The 23,680-nt window shown below is 43.4% G+C and overlaps 6 protein-coding genes across 6 annotated transcripts; 1 reads left to right on the top strand and 5 right to left on the bottom strand.

Annotated features, from left to right (window-relative positions):
- Window positions 1-533: 533 nt before the first annotated feature.
- Window positions 534-1,866, bottom strand: EAF02_011069 (uncharacterized protein; the record flags this gene model as incomplete). Its single annotated transcript, XM_038907117.1, has 4 exons — window positions 534-695; window positions 757-907; window positions 1,003-1,272; window positions 1,859-1,866. 4 exons carry the CDS (start codon window positions 1,864-1,866, stop codon window positions 534-536), a joined length of 591 nt encoding a protein of 196 aa, XP_038753143.1.
- A 12-nt stretch (window positions 1,867-1,878) lies between these two features.
- On the bottom strand, window positions 1,879-9,637 carry EAF02_011070 (uncharacterized protein; the record flags this gene model as incomplete). The annotated part of the gene is made up of 4 exons (XM_038907118.1): window positions 1,879-2,719; window positions 2,770-8,408; window positions 8,500-9,171; window positions 9,238-9,637. The coding sequence occupies 4 exons, from the start codon at window positions 9,635-9,637 to the stop codon at window positions 2,171-2,173; spliced, it is 7,260 nt and encodes a 2,419-aa protein (XP_038753144.1). The 3' UTR covers window positions 1,879-2,170.
- An 867-nt stretch (window positions 9,638-10,504) lies between these two features.
- Window positions 10,505-15,497, top strand: EAF02_011071 (uncharacterized protein; the record flags this gene model as incomplete). The annotated part of the gene is made up of 8 exons (XM_038907119.1): window positions 10,505-10,527; window positions 10,689-11,425; window positions 11,478-12,210; window positions 12,264-13,686; window positions 13,818-14,812; window positions 14,859-15,107; window positions 15,158-15,233; window positions 15,285-15,497. 8 exons carry the CDS (start codon window positions 10,505-10,507, stop codon window positions 15,495-15,497), a joined length of 4,449 nt encoding a protein of 1,482 aa, XP_038753145.1.
- Window positions 15,498-17,687: 2,190 nt separating this feature from the next.
- Window positions 17,688-18,098, bottom strand: EAF02_011072 (uncharacterized protein; the record flags this gene model as incomplete). Its single annotated transcript, XM_038907120.1, has 1 exon — window positions 17,688-18,098. The coding sequence occupies one exon, from the start codon at window positions 18,096-18,098 to the stop codon at window positions 17,688-17,690; it is 411 nt and encodes a 136-aa protein (XP_038753146.1).
- Window positions 18,099-20,381: 2,283 nt separating this feature from the next.
- On the bottom strand, window positions 20,382-21,026 carry EAF02_011073 (uncharacterized protein; the record flags this gene model as incomplete). The annotated part of the gene is made up of 1 exon (XM_038907121.1): window positions 20,382-21,026. One exon carries the CDS (start codon window positions 21,024-21,026, stop codon window positions 20,382-20,384), a length of 645 nt encoding a protein of 214 aa, XP_038753147.1.
- Window positions 21,027-21,695: 669 nt separating this feature from the next.
- EAF02_011074 (uncharacterized protein) lies at window positions 21,696-23,651 on the bottom strand. The gene is made up of 2 exons (XM_038907122.1): window positions 23,240-23,651; window positions 21,696-23,061 (listed from the first exon to the last, which is right to left on the bottom strand). Exons 1-2 carry the CDS (start codon window positions 23,585-23,587, stop codon window positions 22,168-22,170), a joined length of 1,242 nt encoding a protein of 413 aa, XP_038753148.1. The 5' UTR covers window positions 23,588-23,651; the 3' UTR covers window positions 21,696-22,167.
- Between the last annotated feature and the right edge of the window lie 29 nt (window positions 23,652-23,680).

The raw sequence follows: 23,680 nt of genomic DNA on the forward strand, positions 1-23,680 counted from the left end.
TACATCCAGTTCACACTCAATCATGGAGACACATCAGAGGGGAGGATTTCGAAATTGGTGACGTAGTTGATGGATTTCTTATCGGCATATCATGTATGTATGTACGCTCGAACAAAATAGTGGATGATGGGTGTTGGCAGATTATAGAATGGGAGCGGATACAAAGACAATCTGGGGATGTGAGGGTCAGGGGCGTTGAAATGCAAGTTGAATAACTCAAGGAAATGGGAGGAAATGGAAAATTGGACTCAAAAAACATACACCACAATTTGAACCAAAAACTTGAGATTGTGTAGGACGGAATGGAGTTATCACCAAGGTAATCATGATATGGAGAAAAGTAGGTATCGTTTACACGTTTGAACCGTCTGATTGCAAAAAACCATTGAACACCAAAGAATCTTGAGTGAAAGATCATGATACCATTGCCCGTGCGATAATGCAGGATATCAAAAGATATCGAAAGCAACCGGCCTGTATTATAAACCTTGCCAGATACACTCCATATGCTACCACCACAAAAGCCCAACCATTTACTTTGTCTCGGTCTCCTCTGCCTCGCCGAATTGAGCTGCCTTCTTGGCTTGGTTTCTCTCTGCCTTTCTCTCGCGGGCAGCCTTGGTCTTCGCACGCTTGGCGTCCATCTCCTCCTTGAGGAGTCTTTCACGTGCCTTCTCGGCCTTAGCTCTGTGGATCTATTGTATTCTGTCAGTTTGAGGGTTTCGATTAGCATGCAAGAGCCAATATGCTACTTACGTGTTCGACCAATGCACGCTTGTGCTTGAAAGTGTTACCCTTGCTCAAGTGGTAAAGCTCGTGGTAAAGGTGTTTGTCGATCTTGCCGCTGGCACGGTACTTGACTAAGAGACGTCTGAGGACTCTAAGACGACGCATCCAGACAACTTGGCTAAATAAATATTAGCCCAACATTCCTCTTCCATAATCTATCATGAATAATCTATGTATTTCTTGATAATTTTCTCGGAGTGGCGAATGTCGTACCTTGGCATACGGGCATCTGCGGTACCCTTTCTCTTACCGAAACCACGGTGTCTACCAATTCTTCGTGCAGCGGTGAGTTCACGAGCGCGTGCGCGGGAGTGCATGGTGACTGGCTTGCGGATGATGAGGCCATCGGAAACGAGTTTGCGGATGGTTTGACGGGAGTTGGCGTTGGAGATTTCGCTGGTCTCGTTGGGGTCGAGCCAAATCTTGCGCTTTCCGCAGCCGACGACGGAAGCCGCCAGACGTTTCTGAGTTGTAAGGTTGACCCTATCGTAAGAAAAAAGAGTCAGCTTTTGATGCTTTCGATGTTCTCAAAGACATGTTGTTGGTATCGCTCCAAAAAGGTTCGCAATGTATCGAATCAAACAGAAATGATCGATTGAATGGAATGAGAATATCTAGCAACAGCGTGGGCTTACATCTTGACTGAATTCGTGGTCGTCGGTGGTGGTCGTCGATATTGTCGTTTGTCGATGGCGCTCGATGTTCAAGATTCAATGCGTGGTCAAGATTTCCCTCGCTAGAGTTTCCACTAGTGACTAATCAAGAAAAATCTAGGGCTGTCCCCTACCCACAATCTAAGAAATTTGATCAAAAACGAAAAACCCTTTAAGAATTGCAAAAAGAATAGAAGTTTTGAAATTCATTTATTAAGTTTGGAGCCAGGTGAAAGTACAAAGGAGGAAACAATTGGTTGTCTTGTTCAATTGTTCAATTGAAATTTCCTGCAGATTCATAAATCACGTGAAGCATGCCAATCCATCCTAGGATTAGTCATCACACTTCCAATTTGTTTTCGGATCCGCGGAGCGGCCCAAGGGAAAGTAAGTTCAACACCAAAAACAAAACGAACAGAACCATTTGTTAGATTCGCTCATTCGATAATCAAAGATCGCCAATATATTCACAAGCAAACTTGGCAATCAGATAACTGTTATGATTTTTGGCGTTTCGCGTTAATTTTTGCTTTTTTTTTTTCAAATCGCAAGGTCGTTGGAAAATACTCGATGCTAAAATGATTGAATTAGTTGATCGATGTGATCAAAGAAACCTGAAATATACAAGCGATTCGAATTGAAATTCATATCTAATGATTTTTACTGGCAATGCAAATGCTTTTCTTATGCTGAATTTAATCATCACATCAAATCGTAACCTCATTTCCTTATGCATCAAAAGCCTTTTCGCCCAAATCCACCTTTCCAATACTTGAGATCTCCTTTTCATCATCAACCTCGTCATTAGAAAGACCCAGTCCACCCTGTCCACCTTCGGCTTCTCTCCTCTCTCGTGCTGTGTTGCCTAACCTCAATGCAACCCGCTTAAAGTAATCCTGCATGCTTCTCTTTTGATTCGGTGCCAGTTCTTGAGCAGTGATATATTTATCAAATACCTTGCTTTCCTCTTCAACAACATTGAACAATGCGAGGAACGCTGCTTCTGCTGCTAGCTTAATGGGGATGATAGGATCTCGAACACCTGCAAATACAGGTGTAGCGAGTAAGGGAAGATGTGGCCGAACTGCGTCTGTTTGGTGGCGACAGATTGTGCGAATTACTACAAGCGATAGACGACGAGCATCGGCCGTATTTCCTGGTTGAATCAACTTTGCTAATGATTCAAATATTGGTTTTGTCGTTTCGAATTCATGGTTGGCGGTCTCAGCAAGAAGGTATTTTCCAGCGGCGAGGATACAGTTTTCTGATATGAAGTCCTGAGAAATGGTTAGTCTTTGACCCTAAAAGTTGATACGATGTCACTTACATTTTTGCTTGCCATGCCTTGGCAAATGACTTCCGGTAAATCATTAGCAAAGGCAGTTTCCGTCAATGCGGATGGTGCTTCGGCAAGGACAGCATTTAACGCGAGAACTGTAGATGGAGTAAAGTGAGTTGTCACCACACGATTCTTGATTAGCCCTGAAGCGTTTTCGGGGGTTAGATTTTTGATCAATGCTGCGAGAAGCTTGGCATTAGTGATAGCCATAGACACATCATTATCCTCTGCGTCAGTATCGATCAACCCGAGTACTGCGCTGCGCGAAGCCTCTCCCATATTAGCACCAGCTTTGCTGATTACTTCATATAATGCCTTGAGCATGGCATTTCTAACTCCGGAGTCCGAAGTCCTTGAACCTGTAACTAGCTCGGCGATCAAAGGATCAATTCTTGGAGTCAAGGTGATCAAAGTACCCAAAGCTTTGGCAGCACGAGTTCTAAGAACTTCGCTCGATGTGTCGGCCAAAGACTTGGCAAATGTACGTTGCAATTGTGGAAGGAAGGGTTTCAAGAACGTCGGGATCTTCTCCAACAAATTGTTCAAAGTTAGAAGAATGGCAGCTTTAACGTCGACAGACTTTTCCGAAACTACACGGATAAGCGGACCAGTGATCTGAGTAACAAATGGTTTCAAAGAATCCCCACTTGTTCGGTCAACAATGTCGGATATAGCTAAGGCAGATTGTGTACGTTGTTCGGCAGTACCATTCATAAGACCATGTAAGAAGATAGGTAAAATGGCGTTGATACCCTTGGGCAATCCAAAGCCAGGTAAGTTGGATCCAGGGTACACCACGTGTTGTAAAGTCTGTCTTGTCGAATAAATGAGTGTTTCCATTTCTTCCTTCCTCAAGTGTTTGGTGAATTCGGAAAGTGCAGTCCAGGCGGCCTTGACAACTTCCGCATCTCCATCGTCGAATGAAACGAGTAAAGCGCGTACGATATCTTGGTTGTAACGAGAGTAGTCAACTGTAGCTGCGGCAAAGAACTTGGCAAGGCGATAGTCCACGTTTGCTCTTCTGCGATGATCATCGTGCTTTACTAATGCAAGAAGAACATTCATAGCCACATTGAGGCCATCAAACTCGTCGATGGACTGAACAACCGTGTCAAAGGATGTCTCGAGCTCTGACTTGAGATCCTCATCCTTGGAAGAAATGATGTTATCCATCAAAGAATTCAATATAGTAGGTAATCTTCTTGCCATCGCCGGTCCTGCAACGGTTGAAAGCGAGGCAAGTGCCCTGGCATTGAATGAAGATATAGGCGAGGTGGTAAGCGTTGGTATGAGGTTTGGAAGAATGATATTTGATCTTGTCGTTTCAGTTAATAAGGTCAGGAGTGCAGATAAGGCATTATTAGCCTCGCTTTCTGTGCGGAGTAAGCTTAAAAGATATGGCAAGACCTGGTCGACAGCCTTCTTGCCGAGAATTTGCTGTAGCGAATCGAAGGCTTCAGCTGCTGCTTCTCGGACTTCGTCATCCGAGTCTATCAAAGCAACTCTGACAACAGAGATCAATGTCTTCTCATGATCTTCCAAAGCCTCTGGGGAGGCTGATGAAATCAATTCACGAAGTGCAATACATATTCCTTGCTTAGCATCTGTATCTGTAGAATTTTGCAAACCATCCTCCAAGGTGGGCAATAGAGTTGAGAGAACTCCATCACCTGCTTTGCGAATCAATTCACCAAGTGCATTACCTGCAATAACCTTCTGCTCCATGTTGGAGCTTCCCAATCGTCGAATAATGAGTTGAGTGAGCGTAGGAATGAGCTCCTTAAGCGTTCTTGGACTCGCGACAAGAGCTTTCCAAACATTGACAGCAGCTGTTCGCACCAAGCCAGAAGTATCGCATCGGCAAATGTACAACGAGGACAATACCTTGTTGCGCTTCTCCTCACCAAGTACCTCGAGTAACGATGCACCAGCTTCTTGCGCACCTTCTTCGACCTCATCTTGTTCTGTATTCGCACTAATACCAGTAAGGTTGAACAACAGATCACCAACCAGCTCAACGGAACTGAGACGAATTCTGTAATTGTCGTCTGCCAGACCTCGCTCCAATTCTGGAAGCAAAAGATCAATAGCTCTCGTGGCGAAATTCTTGACAAGAAGACGTCCAGCTCTCAAAGACGTGTCACGAATTGATTCAACGTCGTCCGCCAGACCAGAGAGAATAGGTGGAATAATCTTACTAAGGTAATTGGCGAAACTGTTTCCGAAACATACGGGCAAGAATATGAAGAGCGACATGAAGCCTTCCCGAACGGAAGGTTTGGATGAAGCAACATTTTGAAGAATTGTTGGAAGAGTATCCTCGAGGCGGCTTGTACCCAATCCAGCAAGAACTTCACTGAGTGCTTGTGCAGATCCCAGTCGGTCACCGGCTCCAGTATCTGATTTGAGTGTTTGCATGAGACCTGGAATAAGATCCGGAAGAGCGTCTTCTCCCAATTTCTCGATGAGAGAACCCAGAGCTTTGGATGCAGTTGCACGAGTAGTTGGTACGGGGTCAACAATTGCAATCTTCAAACCAGCAACTAAGATCGGGAGATGGGATACGAGATCCTTTCTCTCTGTCAAATGAGCAAGACTACCAATAACCTGGGCAGACTTTCGTTTGGTTGCCGATCTATCACCCAAACCTCTCTCAAGAATACGAACAACGAGAGCAAGAGAAGGTGCGTCAAGATAATGAACGAAAGACACCTTAATGAGTGAGTCCAATGCATTGTCCGTGTACTTGGTAGGATCACTGAGAGCCTTGAGAAGGACATCGACAAGGCTCTTGATCTCAGGGTTATTGATAACTTCTCCGAAGCGCTTCAAACTGCGATTAGCAGCAAGACGGACCTCTTTGTGACTGTCATTCAATACACCCGTCAGGGGTGGAATGATCTCGGGAAGACTCTGGGCAAGTTGTTGCGGGTCAAGATACGCCATTGCACCTAGGAGATCACAAGCACCCTTTTTACTTCGCCATTGGTCGTCATCAAGACCATCAAGTAGTGTTGGCAAAATTTGTTTCACTCCATAAGAGCTCAAGCTTGCAAAACACACTTTTGCTGCTGCCAAACAACCTTCACGAACATCTGCGCTTGAGTCGCCGAAGCTCGAGAGCAGTTGAGGCACAATTTGAATGACGTAAGGCTCAAATATGCGACCGAGAATCATGGAAAGAAGTTCATAAGCCAATAGAGCTCCTTCTCGATGATTGACGTCCTTTTTATTGTCGATCGCACCTTTCAGTGTAAGCATGATTCTGTATTCTCGTAAAGCGGAGATTCCCTTTCCATTGACAAGACCTGCAAGACCATATGCTGCGCCACGTCGACCGGCGTATTTCTTCGAGTTGAACAGTCTGTCGAGAACTAATTGGATGTAGTCCAAAGTGTTCTCCTTGGATGCACGAACGAGTGGTGGCAAGCACTCAGCCACGGCATATTGTACCGTCTCAGATGGGGTGCTTAATGTCTCTAGAAGCCTGTCTACAACCTTCGGAACACGTTCATCGCCGGCTTTCAAGTGTTGCGCCAAGGCACCATACATGATGATAACAGCCTCGTTTACTCTATCGGAAAATTCAGAACCTTTGTCCGGTGTCTCAAGGGTACGTTCAAAAGTTTTCATCAATTCTTCCACTTTGTCCTTTCCATGAATAGCTATTATAGCTGTGGCAGACTCAACCATTTCTTCTCTGACAATTGAGTTTCTGTCGCCAAGTGGCCCTTCAATTAAGAAGTTGAGGAATGGAGTAAGGAGTGATTCGTCAAAGACTGTGGCTAATTCTCTGAATGCAAGTGCAATTCCATTTCGGGCTTCCCATGGATCCGACAGATCCATCTTCCTGGGCATACCGTACTCATCAAGCTGAGGAACTCGAGGCTTTGCCAACTCCGTATAAGAGGATTGCAGACGGCTAAGCACATCCTTGAATGTTGAAGGCTGCAATTTTACAGCCTCGGCGATAGATCTAGCTGCAGCTCGTCGAAGTTGCTTATCCATGCTTTCCAGATATGGTAGCATTCGGAATGGTGATTCGGTAGATATTTTGAACTCACTTTCCTCCCAGATTTCTCGCCCAAGCTCAACATTCTCGTCTACATCGTCATGGCATGCTAACCAGATTTCATTGGAAAAATCGAGCTCACTCATATCAATCTCTGAACTAATTGACTGTAATACCGAGGTTCGTACAGCAACTTGTGGAACAATGGCTCCTTGTGCAAGAATTGAGATCTCATTATCAGTAATGTTTGGTGCAATACATCTGCACAGATCTGTCAAGCAATCTTTGATTGCCTTGTAATGCTGATTGTAGGTCTGCATCGACGAAATTAGAGTGGAGAGAACTTGGTCCCGAGGTACCAAAACGTCGGAACAGGCATCAGTATGAAAAGAGAGGAATTCCAGGGCGAGAACAAGTTGGGCATCAGCATCATCGCTTTCTCCAAACCCACCATCTCGAAGTACTAGGAAGACGAGAGGAAGAACATAGATGAGAGAGACTGTATCAAATGGGCGTTGTTCTGCAGAGAATCTTAGGCGGTACAATACACGTGTGATAAGAGCTCCAAGTGGTTCTTGAGTTAAGGCCGGTGGCAACTGCGGAACATTCATAGCTCTGAGGGTTGCTAATCCAATAAACGAACGGAGTATACCTATACGACTAGAAACTCTTTCGGCACAAAGGATATAAGCATCTGGAGCAGCTGTACCAGTAATCAATCCAGCTCCAGCATTGATTACCTTTACCAAAGCTCTCACGGCAGGTCCCATCCACAGAGAAGCTTCTGTTGGAGGTCCTGTTGCAAGGCTTTTGATGATTCCAACTCCACGAAGAACTCTTGACTCTAGAGCTTGAATCTGGCGTCTAATTTCTGATTCTTTCGATAATTGAGCCTTAACTTTGGCTGTTTCCTCTGGAGTGAGCTTCTTCTGCTGACCCTTTTTCTTCGCTAATGAGGCTCGGAGATCTTCCTCCCATTTTAAAGTATCGTAATCCTTCGTGTTCTTGTTCGGGGTATGACTTTGAGCTTTAGATGCTAACACGTCTACAAAGGCAGTTCCCTCTGGAGTGCGGAAGATTGCCGCCTCCGTTGGACCGACACTGGCGAGCTCAGTCGCGTCTAGGTCTTGCTCTACTAGTTCAACAATTCGTGCTGTCATAACTTCTGGAGCGACGAAAGCAAGCTCAGCAGCGGCATTATAGGCAGCATCTTTAACAGCCTTGGATCGTGGTACTGCGGCAGAATCTTGAATGCTTGTGATATCGAGAATTTGCTTTAACAAAGCGTCTCCACTTTCTCTAGCAAGATTTCCAGGATCAACCTCAGCCTTCAGGCATAGCTCGATCCAACTTACTCTTGGCAGCAGTTCTGGTCGACAGATGATCAACAGTGATATCATTTGATCCTTAACTACCATCTGATCCACAGAACCACCCCGTCGTGTGATTTCCGCTGGTGTCAAACAGATAGCTTTCAACACTAAGTGCAGATTCTCATTTTCCGTTTTTGCTGATATTGGAGCACTGTCTTTTTCTCCAAGCTCAATAGATTGTAACCATCTCCACAACCAGATGTGATGATTTTGGATATATTGCCAGGAAAGCGAACATATAGCTGGGAAAGTAAATGAGAAGCATGTCTTCTGACATCATGATGTACATTAGGAGAGCATATAGAAATATGACAGCTTGAGACCACCCAATACCTGATAGGGATGCCGGGTCCAGAGAAGCAAGCTGATCCGGAAAGGCAAACAAGGCTCTAACAAACCACATGAAATCATCGTGGCTAGAAAGTTTGCTATAGATACGAGGATTTAGTAAGAATGATGGCTTGGGCTCCATGAGTAGTGATTGATGCGAGACTTGAGCCTTTTTGAGCGCTGCGTCAATCTTTGGACCCGAAATAACACCTAATTTTGTCTGTGAGATTGCAGCAAGAACATAAGCTGCAGTGACAAGGCCAGACTGAGCTGCAGGTATGGAATTCGCCGTTACTTCTTGCCAAATATCTACCAATGCTGTGATAGTCTCTTCTGCCAAAGCCTTTGATTCAGATAACTCAGCTTCTTCGGTATCCCATAGCAATTCTCCGAGGCGGATCGTCCATAGTTTCTTGGCGGGGACCTTTTTATCGGATATACCTTTTGTGAAGGTGTTAACGATGGATTTATCCAGGGGAGATTCGTTCTGCACTCTATTCTTCAAGTAATGTAACAAAGCAAATGTCTCTGCTAACAATGCGGCTTCGTTGGCTTCCTTTCCTGCAATTGTCGCAAGGCCAATAGCTGCCCGAAGGCATTCGAACTTGGAGACGGGTAATATTGCTAGCATTTTCTGCATAGTTGGCCCTCTGATCTGCTGCAGATACTTTACCCCTTTTAATGGTGTCAATTTTCTTCTGACACTTGAGCAATAGAGGTTTCATCATGACATTTGGGTACAATTGCTCTGAATGCAGAAAGTGCTCCTTTGACGAATTGTGGGATTGGTCGACTTGATATTAGATAGGATAGGTTTTAAAAGCTTGGATCGGAGAACGTTTGAGAGATCTACTGAGCTAGGTAGAGACTGGAAGAGTGGTGTGACAAGGTCGTTTAGTACAATCTCAGGAGCCCTTAGTAGCGCTTTCTCGAGGGACGGTACAATTTCTCGCTCGAAATCTTCCTGGGTGGCAAAGTCTAAGAAAAAGTCTTTCAGAGCACTGGCAATATGTGAAGGCAGTGGAGTCCTAGAGGCTATGATCTCGCGCGTATAATAACCGTAAATTAAAGACTTCTTGCTTTCTAGAACCACCTTTGCTTGCGGTTTCCTGGCGCATACTCCTGAGATTGCACCTAGCATCACAGCTTCTTGGAGGAGGGCTGAGCTTCTTGGAACTCAATTTCTGCACACTGTCCCCGATTGCAGTTTCGAATATAGCGCTTTGAAAAACATTCCGCAAACCCCGCCATGTAGTCGTGAGTGCAGACGGCCTATGTTCGATGTGATGCATAGTTCAAGTGCTCGCGCATTACCAGCCACGACGACTAAGCCCCAGCTCTTCCATCTGGCTTCATTAGTGGTTACTTGTAAGATCGCACTACAATATTCGACCAAAACAAACGCATTGCTTGGTGCCAGCCCTCCCTCTTAGTTTCGGCATCTAATGCATTTAAAAAACTTGACAGAAACTCAAAAGCGCAATCAGAATCAAATATATGCCGTATGCACAACTGGACAGCAAGTCGCGAATCTCTGTCGTGGTAATATGGATATGTGGAAAATAGAAGTTGAAGAAGAACGGGGAAAAGTTTTGGATCGAGCTCTATAAACAAAGCATTATTAGCAGGTAAGCAAAAGTAAGGGCATTGTTCGACATTTTGTGCATTTGCGTACCTTTCTTTGAAAGTCTTTCCTCGATCAATTTCAACTGTCCCAATCGTAGATTTGTTGAAGAGGAAGTGAGCGCAGCCTTTGTAAGAGTAAGGTCCAAATCCACCCCTCATTATGACCATTAATCTCACCTCAGACATGTTGTATACCTTCAAGATCTCTCATGACCTAATGGTCTTTTCAAGTATCTTCTCAAGTATCTCAATAGTGTACTCTGCGAAACTGCTCGTATAATTGTTTACACCTAGTATCTGTGTGCAATTCTCGAGGGGTGAACTGAACTGACTGACTGGATTAATGTTATCCGCGGCCTCCGAGAAAAAAAGTTGGAGAGAAATGACGACTCTAGCGATTCCACCGTACAGAGCAACAGATTACAGTAAAGAAATACTGACCCCCACTATAAATCGGCCCCGCGTTTGGCATTAATATTTGGCGTTACGAGGCTGCATTGTTTTAGGTACTTTGACATTCACATCGAACCAACAAATTTAATCACCAATTATCGAAACATATCTAGAAGATGGCTATGGCAAGAAAAAGAAGAAGCCAGCTACAAATCCTGCAGAGGATTTGCTACCACCTCGATTGCCTCGAAGCCCAAAAATGAAGCTATCGAAGCTATCAAGGAAAAGGATGTAGCAGATGACGCTATCGACACAACTGAGAGTCAACAATTGGGGGAAAAGGCTGGTGAAGTCGTAGGGAATGGATCTTCAAACCAGGATTCTAATTTGACTCCCGAAGAGTTCGAAAAGCAACTCGAGAATTCCGAGCTTCAAATCCTCGTCGAGAAACATTCGCAGAAGTCAAAGAGAGATGCGCTTCGTCAAAAGACCCGATTAGAAACCGATCGCAGAGTGCTACGAGGCCAATCAGAAACTCTTAACACGAGGAAATGGTTACCCCCTGAGCTTATGGAAGAGATCTTGGATTTAATCAAGATGGAAGGGCGATTTTCCGGTTCAGCAGCAGATACAACTTCGTTAAAGCAGGTATCAGAGGAGGAGCTTGCAATTCGACTTTGGACTTTACAACAAGCTCTCGTAGGGGCTGGCTTTGTAACAGATAAAGTATTATTGGCTCTCCAACATGTTTTGGATATTTCGGATAAGATTGGCAGTAGCAACAAGGATTCAATCTGGGGCATGGAAGAATCGCTGGAGTGGCTTTCCCGTGAATGTTCAAGAGAAGAATTGCCTGATTACCAGAATGCACACCGCAGATTGGCGTCTTCGCAAAAGTCTCAAATGGTATGTATATCCAGAATGTTTTTTTAGTTTACTAGAATTAATAAATTGTCTTCTAGGTACACCGTTTGACAGCCCTATGGCCTCGGGAACTACTACACCAAGAATCGACTCAGATACGAGGCATTTTGCATCAATTCAAAATGGAGGAAACACCCCTCGAAATGGAAAGAAGCAAGAAAACAAGAAAGTAGCCATAGTAGATTATGACAGCGATATTGACCCGGAAGATCTCCTCCCAGTATATCTGAAAACTAAAGAAAAAATCTTCATACTCCAAAACTCGAAGTCTACCACTGATACACGTTCAAATGGCAAAAGGGGTGCTCCGAAGTCACAAAACAATGGAAGTCCCGTTGATATAGAGTCAGCGAGGTTAGCAAGAAAGCTTAAGAAAATAGAGGACGATGTCTTGTTTGACAAATACCCTGCAGAACTACAGTGGAACGAACAAAGAATAAAGCTAGAGAGAGATGCAGCTACCTTGCGCGCTTCTGAATTGGCTGCAGATAAGGAAGCACAAGAGTCTGACATTTCAGTGGATTCTGATGACGAAATTAGCAGAGAAGCAGCTGCGATTGGCAAAGCCATGCTAGAAGAAACTGGTAGCGACGACGATGCTGCGCTAGCTGATCTTTTTGCTAGCTTGCCTGTCAACGAAGTGGATCCGTTGACTGGCAAAAGCAGTACGGTGATTAATGGTAAGGATGGGACGAAGGTTACTGTTCGAGATTTTGGAAAATGGTCAGGCGTCAACCCAACTAGAGTGCTTGAAGAAGCCTGTCGAGCAAGGTAAGGGGCACAAAAATTACTAGGAATGAACAACGCTTACCAAAGGATAATAGGGACTCTTCAGTGAGATTAGCTTACACTCTCATTTCTGATACCAGTTACTCTAATCGTCACAACCTCCGAATCACCTGGTCAAAATCACAAGATCCACTTGCAACTACACCCCTCCCACAGGTCGAATATGCCTCAAGTCCGAAATTACAAAGTTTTACTATGGTCTCTGTATCCACCCCCGACTCCCGCCAATCTGAAGCGTATATTGCTACAACTGCGTTATTTCTTATTTTTGGGTCGTCAGCAAAAGAAGACAAAGTTTCTCTACGTTTACCAGCGGCATGGCGTGATCTTTGGACCGAATTTGCCGAGATTAAGAAGGAAAAGTCGGACGAAGAAGATCGAAATGCTATCAAGACGTTCCGTGATTTGGTTCGCGCAAAACGAGATCAAGAATTAGAAGATGGTGTTTTGATACATGGCGCTTTCCGAAATCGTGGAGCGGCCAGGACGCCTGGTAACGAGGAAGCTTCCATAGACAAAGGTCCCAAGACAGGATTTGCTCCCGAGGCATATCAGAGAATATGGGCTGAAAAATCCTCGTCGCACAGTTATCAACATATGCTTCAGTCACGAATGCAGCTGCCTATGTGGTCGTTCAAAGAGGAGGTACTCGGTGCTATAGATCGCTCACAAGTAGTTATTGTTTGTGGTGAGACTGGATGTGGAAAGAGTACGCAAGTCCCAGCATTTATTCTGGAGCACCAATTGTCCAGAGGAAAGCGTTGCAAAATTTATTGCACGGAGCCTAGACGTATTTCCGCAATCTCTCTTGCTCGCCGTGTGAGTGAAGAGCTGGGCGAACGCAAGAGCGATCTTGGCACTCCTCGATCACTGGTAGGCTATGCCATCAGACTCGAGTCTAATACATCAAAAGAGACTCGACTTATATACGCTACTACCGGAATTGTGATGCGAATGCTCGAGGGCTCAAATGACCTTAGAGATATTACGCATATTGTCCTTGATGAAGTTCATGAGCGCACAATAGACAGTGATTTCTTACTTATTGTCCTTCGAAAACTATTGGTGCGGAGACCGGATCTGAAAGTTGTTCTAATGTCTGCAACAGTCGATGCCGATCGCTTTTCAAAATATCTAGATGGCGCTCCCGTCTTGAACGTTCCAGGCCGTACATTCCCCGTTCAGGTCAAATATCTAGAAGATGCTGTTGAGCTTACAGGATTTTCTCTAGATAATGGTCTGCAAGAAAAGTATACTGACCTTGATGACGATGTCGAGCTCGCAGATGACGTCTCTAGCGAGACGACGAAGAGTGAAAGTACGAAGGCTCTAAGAGGATATAGCAACAAAACTCGAAACACTATTGCACAATTCGATGAGTACCGGATAGAATTTGATCTGGTAACTCAATTAATCGCAAAGATCGCTGCTGATGACCGATTGGCGCCGTATAGTAAAGTAAGTTCTGTCCATATCAATGCTCCGATCTGCATCCATTGATGCGAACCAGATATTCTGGTATTGCACCAAAGATCACATCCAGCTTCAGACCCTTGAGTGTCACTTTGAATCATGCTAACTACTTAAAGGCCATCCTTGTCTTTCTTCCAGGTATTGCTGAGATTCGAACCTTAAATGATATGCTTTGTGGACACCCGGCATTCTCGTCGGACTGGTATATATACCCGTTACACTCCACCATCGCAAGTGAGGATCAAGAAGCTGCCTTCCTCGTGCCGCCACCTGGAATCAGAAAAATCGTTTTAGCCACCAACATTGCTGAAACTGGTATCACTATTCCTGATGTCACTTGTGTGATTGATACAGGAAAGCATCGCGAGATGAGATTCGATGAGAGGAGACAGCTCTCTCGTCTATTGGAAACCTTCATTAGCAAGGCAAATGCCAAACAAAGAAGAGGTAGAGCTGGAAGAGTACAAGAGGGACTTTGCTTTCATCTTTTCACTAAATATAGACACGACGAAATTCTGGCCGATCAGCAAACCCCAGAATTCCTCCGTTTATCCCTTCAAGATCTTGCCATTCGAGTCAAGATTTGTAAGTTAGGTGGTATCGAGGAGACGTTGAGTGAAGCATTGGATCCTCCGTCTGCTAAGAACATCAGACGTGCCATTGACGCACTTGTAGATGTTAGAGCCTTGACAGCAGGAGAAGATTTAACGCCGTTGGGTCTCCAGTTGGCGAGGTTGCCACTCGATGTTTTCTTAGGAAAACTTATGCTCCTTGGTAGCGTTTTCAAATGTCTCGATGCAGCAGTAACAATCGCTGCAATCCTATCTTCTAAATCGCCATTCTCTGCTCCTTTTGGACAACGACAACAAGCGGATACTGTCAGACTTGCCTTTAGAAAAGGTGATTCGGATCTTTTGACAGTTTATAACGCCTACCTAGCTTGGAAGAAAGTTTGCATGGCAAATGGCTCCGAGTATCAATTTTGTCGCAAAAATTTCCTTAGCCAGCAAAGTTTATCGAATATTGAGGACTTGAAAGGACAATTGGTGGTTTGTCTTGTGGATTCTGGGTTTCTCCCTCTTACAGAGGCGGAGAGAACTGCTCTGAATAGGTATGTTGACTGTGTTTGTTTCCTCAATATGGTCTAATTAATGCAGAACACGTTACTCGAGCCGCCGTCGACAATTTTTCGAAATACCCTTCAGAATCAATGCAAACAGTGATAACGATATCATTGTCTCTTCTGTCATTGGTTGGAGCTTCTATCCAAAGCTTCTTGTCCGGGATGGTAGGGGATTCCGTAACTGCGCCAATAATCAATCCATTAGTCTGCATCCTACATCTGTAAATAAAGGTCATCATGAGCTCAAATGGCTCTCGTACTATCATATTATGCAGGCCAAGCAGTAAGTTCCCTCTCCTCATTTTATTCAGTTCTACCACTAAGCCCAAGCAGATTTTATAATGCCCATGAAACTACAGCCGTAGAAGAATTCTCGATTGCTTTACTCTGCGGAGATGTCCGCTGCGATGTAAGTTCTATCTAAATATATCGTTGAAATTACCTACTAATCTTGATATAGATGTACGCCGGTGTCTTCATATTAGATGGTAATAGAGCTCGGTTTGCTGTGTCGGATTGGAAAACGATGCTTGCTATTAAAACAATGCGGGCTCGACTCCGTGACATACTTACCAAATCTTTCAAAACGCCTGGAAAGGCTCTCACAGCACAACAACAAAAGTGGTTGGATCTCTGGCAGAAGATCTTCTCGCAGGAATTTAAAGATAAATAGAGTAGATTGGGTGAAATTGGGATTATAAGAACGGGCCGTCATGTTTTATAAGAGCCACATAGGCTATGCTAGTACCTAAAAGAAGAGTGTAGTTTTATTAAGATACCATATATTGTATGTAATATGTACCCTTCATCGGGAAATATCCATATCTGAGTGTACTCATTAATTTCTCATATCGATGTTTTCTGTGAAGCGGACTTCGTTTCCCTCGTGGTGTTTGTCGTTAAATCTTTGATCCACTCCTTCTTTTGCATGATGCCCAAAAATTGGACACTTGACAGAGGCAGATCAGTAGCCATGTTTTAGATTTTAAGTGACAATAGAATGCTGAGTGGGCGAGGAGCGACAGTGTGGATAAAGTGACATATACTGACCTTATCACATGTGTCAAATACAAGATTCGAAGAATCTAATAAGTCAATGGAGGTGGAGAATATACAGATGGGTAATATTTGGTATTCATTTACATTTCGGTATTAGGTTTCTTTGTAGATGTGGGAAATCTAAAAATAAATCATCATGAACAATTCTAAACCTTCGGATGACGACCCTTTCAATACTCACGTTGAGCTGAAGGGTTGATCGCTGATTTTTGGCTGCAGGATCTTCGAAATCCAAGGTTAACTTGGAAATTTGTTGGTTTGATATCCGACGGTAGGGTAGGACTTCTGATGTACAGGTGGAGTTGGTGTATTAGGAACTACTGATATATCAGATTGCCGTTATTTCAATCTTCCAAGTTGATATGGGAAATTTGCGTCTGACATTAGACAATAGTGCCTTTAACATTCAAATTGTATTATGGCAACGGGCATGGTAGTTAAAATTTAACAACTATGCGTTCAATGCTTGAAGTTCGCTTTGTAACTTTGGAATTTAGCTATCTGGAGATGCCGTCGTTGTAGCTGCAGAATGCTGTAAGATCACGTATTTGACTTATATAATATTCAAAGAGTAAACTACTTAGACTTCTGAATCTGATGGCTATCATCTTGTCTCATGGAATAGACTAGTAAAAGCATTTAGTTATTGGTGTTTAGAGCTTTAGCATATACTCTCAGAAGATGCAGCTACTGATGCTCGGTTATCCCGAATAAGTTTATATACACTTGTAATGTCTTACCTGCTATTATAAATTGAATACACTAGATTCTTCTTCTTCTTCTATCGAATCTCAGAGTTGTTGTCGGGAGTGAGTCTATCATACTTTTGAGTCCTTTTGATGTCATGACACATATAACAACTCTGATTCTTGGGAATTTCAAGCATCAGTCGGGCCCCTCGATTGCTCTGCTCTTTTACAAACTTTGACAACTCTCATTTGAGTTTTCCAGTTAACTTAACTACATTCTTTCAAGTAAAATGAAGTCTTCAGTGGACTTAGATATATGATCTGGCATCAAAAAATTTCTTTATCAAATTGTCCTACGCTAACCTGGACTATCAACGAACGTTATTCTACCGCTTGATATACAACAATCAAGACTTCATATTGTCTTCTTTTGATTCAACAATTCAAAAGATATGATTGTACAATATGGTTTGCAACAATCACAACGATTAATTGTCCATCATTCATCTAAACTATCAATGACTGTGATTACCTCATCTGGTATACAACAATTAGAACAATATATTGTTTCACATCAATAAAAACAATCCATGAAGAGGAATTAGGTCTTTCTCGGTAGTTTTACTGACTCATAGTAACTAGTAGTCATTTACCGCTTTCTTATCTGTCTAATTTACATCTATTGGCCCGTTTATCCTCCATTCACTTAAATGCAGCCATTATCTGCTTTCACCTAGCCTAGGGCAAGTTCTCCTAACAAACCCACGAATATTAGACCCAATTGGCCCAGAAACCTCTACCTGATTCTCCCCAATCGGTCCATTGATTGAGATTACCATACCACCAGAGCTAGCCTCCTTAGCCGTATTTAAATCCTTCAATCCAGACGAAAAAGCCCCGGTAGTTGGGAAGCTAATCGTGATGACCTCACTAGGGCCTCCTGGAACTCGGGTAGCGGCGAGTTAGACTTGCCTAGTTGAGCTGGAGTAGCAAGAACGAAAGGCTTGGCTTTTGGTTTGCTCAGAACTCAAATTTGGTGCGACCGGTTTGGGTAGGAAGGGGATTTAAAGCATTTGCCGTGCCCGTAGCCGGAGGAGAGATAGCGCCAGAAGCCTTCAGACTCGTCGAAGGTAGAGAGTCACGGCTTGCTTAGCAAGACTGGCATCGTCAAAGTAGGCGGCGTTGTGTTCTTTATCTCGCTGATCAGTCCATGGATCTCTCTCCATGGAGTAGCTTTGGTGAGCTTCTCGGTCCTCTGTGATATGAACAGAGATTTTTGATAGTTTCTGAGCCGATTTGACCTCGTGCTTTCTAGCTCGAGTACCAGATTTCTTCGACATCTTTGCGTCGGAAGTGGTTGTTGGGAGAGATGGTGTTTGTTGATCTTTATGTGGCTCTTTAAATAAGATGGCACCGGAGGATTTTTCATTGCTAGCTTCCGAGATATTCTTAGATGCGGTAGCCGTAGCGATGGTGGCAACAGTACTGGGAGCAATTGTTGTTGAAGCTGAAGCTGATGTTGCCATGGCATTTTTTGGTTTCTTGCTCATCCATCAACCTCTCAAGCTCCTCGAGAGACATTAATTCGTCGTCGTGCATAGTATACATGTTGTTCGAAGTATGGTAGCTAATGGCAGCTGAATTGATGATACCGTAGTTCGTGAGAGATTATGTACGAATGAGAGTCAAAGAGAGGCTTTGCGACTGGAATACAAATAAACAATGTACTTGCGTATAAAATTAGTAGCAGAGATTAACAAACGAAATATTGACATCACTTAAGGATTCCTCTTGGCTCTATTGTCAATGGATTCTATAAACATCTACTTTGTTAATACGGATAACATGAGTTCTCTCATAATATTAATTCATAAACATAATAGTCACTCTATCTACTTTCAAGTGGTCACCTTTATATACTAGAAATCCCTCCATTCGTCTTCTTATTGCCCAAACACACTTTTGACTCATCAAGAGCCTCACTCCAAATTAAAACACGCGCTGAAAAGTGTACTACAATCTACTTTGAAGCTTCCACGCCGGAAACAAAGGTGAAAAAAAGAGGTGATAGTGATAGAGACGTATGGCGCATGTCACGAACATTTCTGCAAGAGGGTACATTATTATTCCGCCATTATTCGTAGACTCATGAAATCGAGTATGAAACATTGCTACTTTTTTAAATATCCAATTACCTGAAGAACATACGAGACCATTCCTGAAACCTGGGCCTTTCTCACGTACATCCCTACTGTCACCCATCAACTTCTGTCCTCAATTTCGATGGTGCATATGTTGCAGAACTAGCTTAAAGATGACATACGACCAAGCAAATGCGAATATATTCCTAGAATCTTTAAAATACTGTAAGATAATATTTGTGAGTCGAATTTGGTGCCTTCTTCTACATGCCAAAGTGGTTGAGCAGTCGCTGTGGGGCTCTGAGCTTGTCGAAGGTTATGACTCCCCATGCCCTCGATTTCCATTACTTTCAGGAGATTTATTTCCTTCCGTAGAATATACCATTATCGATGCTTTCAAATTGATTTTGTCTGCTTAATCTGTATTTAACTACTCCATTGTCGCGCCTCTTTCGTAGCTATCTGCCAGTATCTCTGGAGTGAATTTTATCGTTCCTAGTTCCGTTTCGAAAAAATACTACGCTATAGTCTTCCTCAGCATAATTCATTGACTTTTGGGGTTTCCACAGCAGGTTGAGATTGTTGATGGTTGTTCCCGAAGTTCTGCCGCCCCTTTCACAAAAATGTATTCTCGCTTCGAGGTAAAGCCTAGACATGGCATCAATATCCTTGTGTGTGACCTCTGCCATGAAATCTAACTAACATAGATGAAATCTCAATATTTTGTTGTCGCCATTTGTTTGCTTCTGTTCGTTGATTTTTCGTTGTCTTCGTTCACCATTCACTATTGCTTGAAATGAAAGAGAAGAGATTGTGATTGTAAGTGAATGCTTTGGTGGGTTCTGCAAAAGAAAATTTCTCATTAGCAAAGACTTGAGAAGTGGTGGGATATACTGCACATATTGTAAATTAAATATTGAAACGTGTGAATTTTGATGAGTTGTGCAAGCTGGTGTGAGTTGTAAGTGTGATACGCAGGATATTGGAACTTGGTGGGCACGTCAATTGTTTTGAGAAACATATTCTTTTGTGGACAAGTTAACATCTCTTGCAGTTGAGATAATATTGTGGGAGATTGGTGTAGAATAAGTAAATCTGTAAGGAAGATCAGAACTCCTTAAAATTCAAACATGGAAGAAATGATTGCCTTTGAAGTGAACATTCATATTATCATGAATCACAAGAGTGAGGTATACCTTGGTAGCCTCCTGGAGAATACCTAGACAAGGCTGAAATAGCTACTACATATTCTTATTTCAGCCTGTTGGGATTAAAATTTCAGTAGATTGATTCTCCCATAAACTACCTACTGTTTAATGTAATTACTAAATGCGCACCCCGTAAAGTCTATCATTTGACATCAAAAGAAATATATGTGACCACGCTTTTACTCGATATCGTTCAACCCATTATTCGTGGAAGGGGAAATCTTGGGCAAAAATATCCATTGGTGCATACCGTTTACGGAGACACTTTGCGCTTTCGTCCCGCTTCCCCGAGAAAATTTGAAAGCAAAAATTCAGCTAAGAGATGTAGTGAATGGACTGTTTTGGGGAGCAACATAGCTGATCATTATCCACGTATCATGATTGTTCTCTGGATCTCTAGCCCGAGGCTTTCAGTTGGTAACAATAGCGCAATACTTTCCATGAGCTCGTGTCTTTGCAATCACGACTCCTCGATCAGGGAAGTTGACTTTGTGGGCTGAGCAGTTGTTACCTCAATGTCGCGTGTTCTAGGCCGCATCGTTACTTTTTTGGCACAAGAGGATGAATTTTCGCTGTTAACATCATCTGCAGACCGAGGTATGAAGTACTTTTTGTGAAGACTTGCATTCTCTTCGTTCGACAAAAGATTGAGAAGCTCTGGCTCTGGTGCCGTGCCACAATAGGCAACATAGTCAGTCCATTCATCGAAGTTGACGTCATTCGTTGGATATGGAGGATATTCCAATGGAAAGAAACTAGGTTCCTGGGGCGACCGACTTGGATTATATGTGGAGCTAAAATGTGTATGTAAGTCCGGATGCTCTTTATTTTTGTGCGGGGACTTGGGGCGAGATTGGACAAGCTGTCGTTGAGTTGTGCGAATGGGGATTTCTAATTCAGGTAGAGAACACCCAAGAGGCTGGTGGGCTGAATTTGAAGCTAAAGATGGAGAGTCGACATTAGGTTGACCCGTCGAAAGACTGCTTTTACCTACAAAGCTCTCTTCCAGGCTACGGTTTTTCACGTTCAAAGGTGGATTTCGTGATGTAGACTCATTGTCAAGCTGAGTGACTGAGAATTGATGACTCTCTACTATTTTGTCCATTGTACTGATATTCAATAACAGATGTAAGACACATTAGATCCGATTCCAATCTCAAAAGCCTCTGCAGATGAACAATGTGGTCTTCCAGGGAAAGGTAGTTGGGTATTTGCCCCTGGTTTGCCAAACACGTGATGATACTTGGAAAGGACAAATCTAGACTTGGATCGAACTAAAGGAATCGCTGGAACATGCCTCTTGTCTTTCAGATATTGAGATATTCTTTAGCAGAAAGACAAGAATAAATAAATCCAGTATCTTAAATAACTGAGGCTGACTAGCAGGATGTAGAATAACACGGCTGCACCAGAAATGATACCATTCGGTGTACGGCAACGCATCCATATATAGAGATCCTAATTGGAATTCTTGATGACATAGTAAGGAATCATCATGAAAGTACCGTACACACATTTTCATTACATCACAAACGCACAGGCGCTGATGTACGATTTCCAGGAGTGGCCAAACAATTCATTCCAATTGCCACCACGTGTTACGCGCACTTCATCAACTCATCATGATTCACTCCTGTCTCGGCAACGGTACCACATAAGTGAAGATATCTTGATCCTAGAACAAAAAAGTCAAACATATTCGGTGGTCAAGCTGTTATATGCCTCGACTCTTACTTCTAAGATTCTTATGCTAATAATTTCTTAGGGTGGATTCTATGGATCGACAAGTCCGACCTCTTCGGAGTGTGACTATAAGCAATTGAATTAATCTGCTCTGCAGGGACAATTTCAACATCAAACCAACAATGGGACCCACTATCTGGCTTGTACCAGGGAACCAGGACAAATACAAAATTTGGTGGTGGCACGACGAGAAGACAAAATTGGTAAGAACAAATTCCCTTCCAAACAAACAGCTTGACCACTGTACAATATACATTTTTTTGCGTTTTGTTTCCTCTGGAAATTTTGATTGTCTTGCAAATTATTTCATGTCATTATTCTCGAACACTTTCTCGGTGCTGGAGGGTAATCGGTGTGTAAAAACTGACAAAAATTGTGATATGCTGCAGAATATATGCGCAACAAAGTTTTCAAGCCGCTAAGAACAACATCAATAAAAATCACCAAATCATGAGTTTGACTAAAAGTTGTGGCTAGTAAAATGGCCCCTCACAATGATCATATTATGAACCAGCAGCCATTTCCAGCACTTCGAGCACTTGCTCCTTACTAGTCAGAGGTACAGCATTTGTAGCTAACCACCTATCTTTCAAACAATTATCCGCCAGTGCATCCAACTGCTCGCTCTTTACGCCCACGTCCTTCAGTGTCCTCGGCATGCCAAGTTCGCGCACGATAGCACCCACCACATCACCTGCATCGGAAGTTTCTCTCTCCAATCCGTTTCTCTTGAGTAGGTCTTTAACGGCAGCTTCCTCCCACAAAACGTCCAGTACTTTTCTTTGTCCTCCAATAACTTTCTCGTCGTTACTGCCATGCTTTGCATTGTATTTCAATACATGCGGTAACATGATACAGCTCGTCTCGCCATGGCCAACGCCTAGCGGCCCTAACTGATGCCCAATTCCGTGGCTCCCGCCCATTGGGATACCTCTGCTAACCCCCTTCATTGCTTCCACCACCCCCAACATTTCCTTTAATCTCGCGTCCTCGTTTTTCGGATCTTTCTTAGTGATCAACAAATTTGGTATAAGTAATCTCAATCCATTCGAGAACTCCTCGTCGCTTCCGGCGCAAACCTTTTCATCGAGCGAGCAAAATCCTTCAACACAATGATCTACTGCTCGAAGACCAGTGCTAAGCCAAACATGTTGAGGAGTAGAAATACACAGGGAAGGAGATAGAATGATAAGAGATGTGCCCATCGATGGGTGATTGAAGGCCACCTTCTGATGCGTCGAAGTATTGGTCGCGCCAGCAAATGGTGAGTACTCCCCGCCAGAAAGGGATGTTGGAATGTTGATTATAGGGACGTGACATGGCTTTAGATCCGAGGTCTTGGCCTCGTCCGAGAGAGAGTAGAGTCCATCGGGAGTGGATACATTGTTTGCTAATGCCTAGTTCCGTGTTAGGAAATCCCGCAAGGATTTTTACCAGAATTGGGGGGTATAATAGCATGGGGTGGTAAATCTAGTACGCATAAAACCGCAAGCTAGAGGTCTAAGGCTACCCAAAATTTTGGGTACCAATGTTAAGCTGGAATGTATCCTGGTTATATGAACGATTTTAACATACGAATGAGATGATTTTTGCTCCGTCAGTAAGTGATCCAGCTCCAAGCGTAACAATGATATCTGCTTGTTTCTCTCGCATATCTTGTGCGATTTCCAAGACATCATCCCATGGTGTGTGTGGTTTAATTCCATACCTCACGCCCACAACCAAATCACCAAGACGTTCCTGAAGAGAGCTAAAATTGGAAGTCTTGCTGATAGAGTTCGATACAATTATGTAGACCTTTAAGGCATGGAAAGTATCTTTAATGTGATGGGCACATGCTTCAGGAAAGGGGATGCCGGTTGAAATGTGGGGCTTGGATTTTGGAGGAAATGCCGGAGTGTAGGTCTCATTAGGGGCTGCCATTGGGGCAAGCTTGTTATGAACGAGTATTGTAATGAAAAGATCGCTTCTTCAAAGCTGGGATTCGATGTTTGGATGTGATATAAGATTTTCCTT

The sequence above is a fragment of the Botrytis sinoallii genome, assembly GCF_014898435.1.
Source record: "Botrytis sinoallii strain Bc 23 chromosome Unknown BSIN_029, whole genome shotgun sequence".
In the NCBI taxonomy this organism is placed as follows: Eukaryota; Fungi; Ascomycota; class Leotiomycetes; order Helotiales; family Sclerotiniaceae; genus Botrytis; species Botrytis sinoallii.